Here is a 10144-nt window from a genome sequence, read left to right as displayed (position 1 = left end):
GATTTCTTTCCTTGGTTCAAAGACCTTAGGGTCATGGTTTCATTGGTCATTTCAGACAATTGGCCTAATATTATTGTTAGTGTTTCTGTTTTATTTCCTAGTTTGCTGTATGGTGCCTGGGATCTTAAAAAACAGATGATGTCCAATTACCATTTATTGAGCATTTTTGATAAAAGATTCTATAACAAGCTCATGATCCAAAGGAAAGAATGATGAGAGAGTTGTATATAATTCTCCTGGAATCCAGATTTCTGTCTTTTAGGGAGGTTGAGGCAACACACACGGGATATTTGCCTTTGGGTGTCCTCTTGAACCTTGAGCTTTGAGAAAAAAAACTGGTTCCTGAAGATACTTTGAGTCAAACAATGGTCCAGATAAACTAGTAAGACCGTTTTGCTCTGGGTATTGAGTTTTTTTTTTTTTTTTTGAAGAATTCAGTCAGTTTTAGGAAACTAACTTCAAAGATCAGACAGAGTTATGTTTAGGGTAAATTAGTAACTAGTTTAGGCAGTCTTTAAGACAATGTCATATGAAATACCTGTCTAAGGTTTGTAATCAAACTGTCAGCCTCTTACGATGCAGAAAATTATTTATCTTGAAAAAACCAGATTCTCAGAAGAGTTCGACCTCATGGTTCAGGCTCTGTTTTGTCTTTGGTTCCATTTCTGCTTCTGACAAAGTGACTCATGACTGTTAATAGGTAAACCAAGGAGGGGCAGCTTGCCCTTGGGAAGAACACTTAATATGTTTTAAACAGACTAACTGAAGACCTCCTACAGGAAAGGTCCATCCTATATTATCTTGCTAATCATTAGTTCTCTAATGAAAACTTGTCACTTGTAAATTTTTCTATATCTTTTGTTTCTTCTAGATAAACTTTGTGTGCTTCTTACGAATATATGTTTCTGTGTGGTAGATCCAACTATACTAATTTAGATGATTCCTTTCCAACTGGTAGTGAATTTATGTGGGCAATCTGTTTAGATTCCTGACAAATGTGTGGACAATGCACTTTGGAAACTTTAGAATTATCTTTAAGTATTCATAGTAATTATGCTAGTAAATACTGAAAAGGTAATGTTAAAATTGTAAAATGAAAGTCAGAAGAAAACCCATTGGTCCAACATTCAGGGTATGGTTGGTAGCTTTAATTCCTACCTATGGTATATCTGAATTGGAGAAATCTTTAAGAAAAATTTGTCAGTCTATGGGACAAATAACAGATGAGACAGAAGCACAACAGTGATCTCTGATCTCATAAGCCAAGGTGACATGAGATAACAAAATAACCTTAGATATTTTCATTAGTACAAGAAAGTGTAGTCTGTGCTGTAGACAAGATATACACAGAATTAGACAGCAAGGTACTTGATTACACATTGTCACACCCTTACAAACACCAGATCTATTTGGTTAGTTACCATCAGGAATAAGTACATGGGCTAGATCACTACTGCAAGGGATAGTAATATTCTTGGTCTGCATCCTGATAGGATTAGGTATAAGCTTTATCCTCTATTGTCTTACACACCTAAAAGGCAAAAGAAGGCTTCAGGCCAAAATGTTGATGTACATTGAGTCTGCTCACTCTGGCAATGCCATTGATGAGAACATCGCTCTTACTTTATAACCTGGTGAAGAACCAGATGGTATCCAGTGGAAAATCAGCACCGTGAGTTTAAAGAGCCTGCAATGGCTGCCATCTAGGAGCTCGATTAAGTCCAGGTATTGATCATCGATGTGTTATCTCCAATCTCCAATCAAAAGGAGGGACTGATTTAGGAAATAATACTGGAGTTATTATTCCCTCTCCTTGAACATACAGGATGTGACCCAGCAGGAGCTGAGCCCTCACAGGCTCACAAAGACACATCAACTGAGCCCTAAGATAAGACAACGGATGGGACAATCTCAGAAATTATCTTAAGGAAGTTTTCACAAAAGGGCAATAAAACCTAACCCAAAGGACTTCTCACCTTTTGTCTTCTTCTATTAACATTTAGTGAATAGGAATTTGTTGGACCAATGAAGACCCTCCTGATTTTCCTAACTGAAACCTGTACCAATGATTGTTAAGAAAGATGATTCAAAATGTAAGATTACAATTTCTAGCCAATCAGTGAAAAAGTGACGCTTTCAATGATTCTACCCATTTTGTGATGTTGATATAAACTGATGGTTCTGTAACCTTCCTTGGACTCGGGCAGACATGGCTGTGGCAGCATGCTTATCCGTTTTCCCATTCTTGCCTATTCTGTGATGTTCTTTGGATTCGGGCAGACATGGCTCTGGCAGCATGCTTGTCCACTTCCCACTTTTGTCCTTTTGAATATATGCCAAATAAAACTTTCTTTTTACTTAAAAAAAAGTTTTTAATTTTGATAGAGTCTAATTCTTTAGTTGTTCATGCTTTAGCTGTCACATCTAAGAATTCATTGTCAAAACAAGGTCTTTAAGATTTATCCTTAGGTTTTCTTCTAAGAGTTTTATGGTTTTAGTTCTTATATTTAGATAATTAATCCATTTTGAGTTAATTTCTCTATATGCTCTGAGGCATGGGTCCAATTTCATTCTTTAGCATATGGAGATCCCGGTATTCCAGAACCATTTGTTGAGGAGACTATCTGGATAATTTCATTTCATATGTCCTAAATAAAGTCCTTTATTTTTCTTTTCTGATAAATATATTTGTCTGAATCTGGCATCCAAAATACTCTGCCATTTTAGAATTAGAAACAGTCCGTCTTTACTCTCTAAAAGAATGTGTGTGTAATTGGCGTGATCTATTTTTTGAAAGGTTGGTTGGCTTGGTGTTTCTTTTGTGGGAAAATTTTTAAATATCATTCAATCTTTCTCTTCTAATTTCTGGAATTTCTATCTTTGGGAATGTTAGAATTTTCTAGAATGTTTTAAATTTTATCCCTCAGTGAGAGATAAGCAAGAGCATAATTACAATAGGTCTTTTCTCATTTCATCTTCCCACATCCAGCAGTTTCCCTCTATTACCAGGAAATACCAGCACTCCTCACACATAAGCCAGTTCAACAACTTTATATACTATTTCATATTTAATTTTTTAAATAATGTTTAACATGTATATAATTATCCCAGTTAAAGTGAAGAGGAAACTAAAGCTAATAAAAAGCAGGTAAAGTGCTGAGAATGATACTATTTGCAGGTTATTTATATGACTACAAACCGTTTATACTCTTTCCTCAATGACATAGTAAATTTACGAATGAAGTCAGGACTGAAAAAAATGAAGGAAGGAATAAACAAACGGATAAAGTACTTAACCAAGGAATGCGACCTATAAACTTTGTTGCTATAAATGCTTCTGCATATTTTTGTGCAAATGCATAATTAAATTACATTTCTTTAATCAGTGAGCATCTTCAGTGGGTGAAATCATACCCCATGAAGAACTATTTCCTTTAAAATATTTTCTCTGTATTTTATTTGCAGATTTTTCTAAAGCATATGACGTCTCTCAATGGCCTAAGGTAATCAGGTCTGGATTCTTATTCTAATCTGATCACTCTCTTGACACAAAAGGCCGAAAACCTCATGCCGTAAAACAGAATGGAAGATTTTTATGTGACTTTGGGCACATAGCATGTGCACTATAACAGTAAAATATATCTCTGAGCATTAAGTTAAATAACACCAGTCACATGCCCAAGGCCACAAAACTAAACAGTGGTAAAGCCAGAATTTATTCTCAGTCTCAGTACAGAGCTCTTACTTTTAACAACTCCATTTGAGCCCCTGCCCTCTAGAAGTTCGCAAGCACATAAATGTCCCTACTCACAAACTTCACACAATGAGTTACAGGGATCATAACACCAAGTTTAAATGAAAACTTTGCATCTGCTGTTAAACTGGGATTTTATAATGGTTACGGCTTTAAGAGATGATGGGGTGGGGGCAGAGGACACTGCAGTCAGGAAAACTGGCCTGACTGAAGCCCAGAGCACAGGAAATCCTTGAAAAAGAATGATTGACTAGTAGGATTTGACATTATTTCTGAATGAAGGCAAAAGTGAAGGGAAAGGAATAGATGGGGTAAAATCTATTATTTATTATTCTTAGAATATTTTATTATATTTGCAGCCCCAATGTGAAATGTACTATCCAGAATATAATTATCCAGCACACTGTCCTGATGTTACATCTTATATTTGTGCTACAACTGGCTACACTTACAAGAATGAGTGTTTCCTATGTGTTGATCAGGCGTAAGTTCACAATAAAATACCATTAATTTTATCTATACTTCTTTATAGGTATTTCAAATATCCTTAGCCAAAAAATTGGAGTTTACTGATACGTGAGATTTTCTTAAATAGCCTCTATTGTTTACAAAAGGCTGGGGACAGACTACATGTATAGTAAAGAACAAAGTCTCTATTAAAAGTTTAATAAACATTTAAAGTTGATATTAAAAAAAGAAAGAAAGAAAAGCTTACATGATATGTTGGAAGAATTGTACAGAGATCATATTTGTACATAGTCCATAGATTATATTAAAGCAATAAATGGAAATCCATTTTTTTTAAATCACCCAAATTTTCTTTATCAGGTCCCACTGACAAACCTATGAATAACACCTAGTAAAGTTGCTTGGTAGATATAGATAGATACAGATATAGACAGAGACATAGACGTATATACAGATATAGCTATGCACTACTGACATAACAACGTGGTTATGTGAATAAAAATTGACGGTCAACTTTTAATTTTTATTTTTGTCTTTCAAATAAATTCAGTGGAAATTTTAGTTTAAAAATAAATATTCCTTCTGATATATTTTAGATCAATTTAAAATTATTTTTACAAATCAGCCTGTATCTTGTCAATAACTCTTCCATGCTCTGTGAGCACTTCCTTTGGGAAGATTCCTCATGGGCTTCCAGCATCACATTCCCATTCCATGGTGACCATTGCTGAGCACTGAAAGAGATGGGGAGTAGTTTGTGCCTCTTGAGAAGTTAGCCCAATAAAAGAAAGACATGCTCGTACTGGAGCAAGCACTAGCCTTTGAGGATGACTGAGATTTCCTTTAAAGGAAAAGAATGGAAACTGAAAAGTGTGAATTAACTAAATCTCTACCATTGCCTTCAAAAAAAGGTTAATGAGAACTCATGGACGATAATAAAACTATGCAGAATAATTAAATTACATTATTGTTCCTTCTTAATGCAGTTGCTGTTGTTTTCTGAGATAGGAGCTAATTAGACAAGAAACTTGAAAAGTGTCTTTTTAGTTCTTTCACGTAAGTCTCTCTGCACACTCTTTGGTACTTGGACACACATCACTAAAAAGAGCATTATAAGAGAGATTCACCCACAATGGCCTGGCCTTTTGGAAAGTAACACAGGTTGATGCGGAGGCACCATGTGGGCTTTGGTCCTCACTGGTCTACAACTCCACAGCTTCCCCAAAGTCCATTCTGAGATTCCTTTCAACCTCACCTAGGAGACTGAGAAAGCTATGACTTCACAGAATAGTCTCAGCAGTTCAAAGATCATGCCTCAAGTCAGTTCTGCCAGAAATAAGGAAAAACTATTTCCTTGTTTCCTTCCATCTTTCCTTTCTTCCCTCCTTTTTTCCTTGCTTCCTTCCTTGTAACTCTGCTAGATATACTGTGAACACTCCAGCCGTTATTTCTTAATCTAAAAGTAAATGAGGATCCCTTGTTGGTTAAAAGAGAAAACGTGATTTAGTAACATTGGAGCCAACATGAGTACAGTTGACATCAAACATATCTAATTCTGGAACACAGAAAATACTGATGCCAAAGGCAGAAGTGGGGCAATGACCTATATATTGTTTTCATTCTCCGTGTCACGTAGACGCGTAATCTTGGCCTTCATATCATTTCTAGATCTGGGGGCTAAAAGAACTGTCCTGATGCTCTTGAGTAATGGGAGGAAAAGAGTAATTCCTTGGTTTCTGCTCTTGGCAATAATTTGAAGAAAAGTCCTAACAAATTGAACTCATAACCCAGCTAGATATCCTCCACTTGTGAACAGTGTAAATCCTTTGAGGAAAAACTGAAGAATCTTGGTCAGAATTGTTACAGAATCATAGTCACTATTCTAAAAGAAACACCCATGTCTACTCAGTGCAGGGCTCTGATATAAGTACCAAGAAAATAGAGAGTTATATGAAACAGACCCGAGACTCATCGAAAGCTTGCAGTCATACTTGGCAAAAAGAACATATGCATAGCAAAGTTCATTATTATAGAAAGAAGCATTGGTTTTGTTTGACTCAATAGTGTTTTAGTAAGTTTTGAAATAACTTATTTAAAAAATCATATTTTACCTAAAAATATATCATTACCAACTTCTTTTGGAAAACCAAACCAAAAAACAAACTATAAGCCAGGATTTTACATGTAAGAACTAAGCAGTATCGTGCTAATAGTAGCTGCCAACTCAAATGGAATTCAGACATTCCAGGTATCTATAGACCTGCCTCTATTATGGTGAAGGTGCTTACCTTATCTATTTTGTATTACCTGCTTGGCTTCTACAACCATTTATGTTTGTAACCCCGAACCAAATGAGCGGATCAGAAATATTTCAAAGGTAAGCTGGATTATGGGGGTTATGGTGGGATCTCTTGAAGGAAGAGAAAGTTAAAGGATTTTTTTTTTAATAATATTTTATTGTGTTTTAGGTGACAGTTTACACAGCAAATTAGGTTCCCATTCAACAATTACTACACAAATTGTTCAGTGGCATTGATTGCAAGGTTAAAGGATTTTAAAAGAAATAACATAAGCAGCAGAAAATGGAACAAACCATCTACACAGAGGCAACTGTTTGGGAAAACATTCAGAACAGAGAAAACGTGCAATGCCTTTGTTGTTGTTGGTTGCCGTTGAGTCGATTCTGACTCGTGGCAACCTCATGTGTTACAGAATAGAACTGCTCCATAGAGTTTTCTTGGCTGTAGTCTTTACAGAAGCAGATTGCCAAGCTTTCTTCTACAGTGCTGCTGTACATGCTCAAACTGCCAAACTTTCAGCTAGTAGTTGCGTGCTTAACCATTATGCCACCTAAGGACTGCAATATCTTCAGAGAAACAATAAAGAGAAAGATTTGTCAAAAGGAATGCTATACATTTGGAGAATAGTAATATATAAGCTCACTGTTATGGATTGAATTGTGTCTCCCCAAAATGTGTGTCAACATGACTAGGCCATGATTCCTGGTACTGTGTGGTTGTCCATCATTTTGTGATCTGATGCGATTACCCTATGTTTTATAAATCCTAACCTCTATGACGTTAATGAGGCAGGATCAGAGACAGTTATGTTAACGAGGAAGGACACAATCTACAGGATTAGGCTGTATCTTGAGTCAATCTCTTCTGAGATATAAAAGAGAGAAGTGAGCAAAGGAGAGAGGCCTCATTACCACCAAAAAAGAAGAGCCAGGAGTGGAGCACATCCTTTGGACCAGAGTCCCTGCACTAAGGAGCTCCTAGATCAGGGAAAGATTGATGACAGGGACATTCCTCCAGAGCCAACAGACAGAGAAATGCTTATCCTGGAGCTGGGGCCCTAAATTTGGACTTCTAGCCTCCTCGACTGTGAGAGAATAAGTTTCTGTTTGTTAATGTCATCCACTTGTGGTATTCCTGTCACAGCAGCACTAGATAACTAAGACAGTCACCACAAGTCCATCAGTCTGTCGTACTGTGGTGGCTTGCATGTTGCTGTGATACTGGAAGCTACGCCACCGGTATTTCAAATACTAGCAGGGTCACCCACGGTGGACAGGTGTCAGTGGAGCTTCCAGACTAAGACAGACTAGGGAGAAGGACCTGGCAGTCTACTTCTGAAAAAAAATTGGTCAATGAAAACCTTATGAATAGCAATGGAATATTGTCGATATAGTGCTGTAAGACGACCCTCTCTGGTTGGAAGGCACTCAAAATACGACTGGGGAAGAGCTGCCTCCTCAAAGTAGAGTCGACCTTAATGACAAGAATGGAATAAAGCTTTCAGGACCTTCATTTGCTGCAGTCAGGAAATCAAACAACTTATTGCATTGGGCAAATCTGCTGCAAAAGATCTCTTTAAAGTGTTGAAAAGCAAAGATGTCACTTTAAGGGCTAAAGTGTGCTTCACCCCAGCCATGATATTTTCAATTGCCTCATATGCATGTGAAAGCTGGACAATGAATAAAGAAGACCAAAGAAGAATTGATGCCTTTGAATTATGGTGTTGGCGAACAATATTGACTATACCATGGACTGCCAGAAGAACAAACAAGTCTGTCTTGGAAGCAGCACAGCCAGAATGCTCCTTAGAAGTGAGGATAGCAAGACTTCATCTCACGTACTTCGAACACGTTATCAGGAGGGACAGTCCCTGGAGAAAGACATTATGCTTGGTAAGGTAGAGGGCCAGTGAAAAAGAAGATTCTCCATGAGATGGATTGACACAGTGGCTGCAACAATGGGCTCAAACATAGCAACAATTGTGATGATGGCAGTGTTTCATTCTATTGTTCATAAGGTTGCTATTAGTCAGAACCAACTCGTTGGCACCTAACAACAACAATGTATAAGGATGAAAAGTTAGGCAGAGGGTAGTCTTCTGCAAAACATAAATACCAGAATAAGAGCAATAGATTCTAGTCTTTGAGCAATGTGAATCTACTGAAAGTTTTGAGCAGAGTGCATTACATGAATTATTACGCATAAAACTACTTCTCTGTTAAAAAAAAATCTGTATTGTAATGTTGAATGGAAAAGTATTGAAATAGAAGTGAGTTAGGGCATGAAAGACTCTATGTTGAAAAACTTAATAGAAGACTTTTTGAATAATCTAGCCGTAGAGGAGGAAAGTTCATACCATGGTGGCAACAACAGGAATGGAAAAGAAGAGGTGGGTGTAAAGGAAATTGAAAAAGCAGCTCCCTTTTTTGGGATTTTATTTAGAAGATGGAAACCCTGGTGACGTAGTGGTTAAGAGCTATGGCTGCTAACCAAAAGGCTGGCAGTTTGAATCCACCAGCCGCTCCTTGGAAACCCTATGGGGCAGTTCTACTCTGTCCTTAGGGTTTCTATGAGTCGGAATCGACTCAACGGCAATGGGTTTGTTTTTTCAGTTTTTTATTTAGAAGATAAGACAGAGTACATTCAAAAGAGATGTCCACTCTCCTTATGATACTAATCTTTTTTATTATTTCTCTTCTCTTTAGGTCAAATAATAATATTCAATTTGAAAAACATGGAAGATGTGAAGACTAGGTAACAGAGTGTCTACACTTGCTTATTCTTTTGACTACTAAATTGTGAAGATTATTCCTCTTGGAATTTGAGGGTATATATTAAATAACACACCCCTACTGCTGCACCCAAGTTTGAAACAAAACAAGAGAGAAAAAAGGGATCAAATTAATGGAGATCCAAATATCACATTTATTATGAATAAACATATCAACAGATCTGGTAGATACTGATCTCTGTGTACTAATTGTTTAAAGCCAATTTCCATTTGTTTGGGTCTAAGTTCTAACTAACACTCCCCTGAATTAAACTTACCCCAAATCGCAGGCCCTTCTGCAGGATGGTACCCTGCTCCACTAATCTCATTAAAGTCCTGGAGCAAAAGAGAAGATAACCTTCCCCAAAATAGCAGGCCCCAAAAGAGGGGGTCACTGAGCAGCCCAGCCTAGTTTCTATTTTCAAACTTATCAAATAGATAAGTTACCCTTCCTATGGTGGAGAAGTAAAATAACAGAGATTAGATGAGGGATTAACATCCCTAATGGCTTTTCCCCCTCAAAGAAAGAAAGAACACAGACCTAGGAATAAAGAGACCTGAATTTTGGCCTCAGTTTTTTCACTAACTGTTTAATTTTGGGTCACAGTAGCTACCATTGTCCTTAACAATAATGGCTCCAAAATGTGTTTGGTTTGGCTTCCTGTTGCCATCGAGTTGATTACGACACATAGCAACTCTATAGGACAGAGTAGAACTGCCCCATAGGGTTTCCAAGGAGTGGCTGCTAGATTCGAACTGCTGACCTTTTGATTAGCAGCCGAGCTCTTAACCTCTGTGCCACCAGGGATTCTTGATTTGGCTTATTGTATTGTTTATTCAAAAGAATAACCC

At 37.1% G+C, this 10144-nt stretch overlaps 1 protein-coding gene across 1 annotated transcript in view; it reads left to right on the top strand.

The window, feature by feature from the left end:
* Positions 1-9374, top strand: part of SPINK13 (serine peptidase inhibitor Kazal type 13) — a 16989-nt gene extending 7615 nt beyond the window's left edge. Inside the window, exons 2-4 of the mRNA XM_023739181.1 lie at positions 3466-3503; positions 4114-4238; positions 9228-9374. Of these exons, the coding sequence (XP_023594949.1) occupies positions 3466-3503; positions 4114-4238; positions 9228-9276 (212 nt within the window). The 3' untranslated portion in view covers positions 9277-9374. The remainder of the gene's footprint in view (positions 1-3465; positions 3504-4113; positions 4239-9227) is intronic.
* Positions 9375-10144: the final 770 nt, after the last annotated feature.

This window comes from Trichechus manatus, unplaced genomic scaffold (assembly GCF_000243295.1).
Source record: "Trichechus manatus latirostris isolate Lorelei unplaced genomic scaffold, TriManLat1.0 scaffold00130, whole genome shotgun sequence".
NCBI lineage: Eukaryota > Metazoa > Chordata > Mammalia > Sirenia > Trichechidae > Trichechus > Trichechus manatus.
The sequence above is the reverse complement of the archived record's forward strand: the minus strand, read 5'-3'. Positions and strand labels throughout refer to the sequence as shown.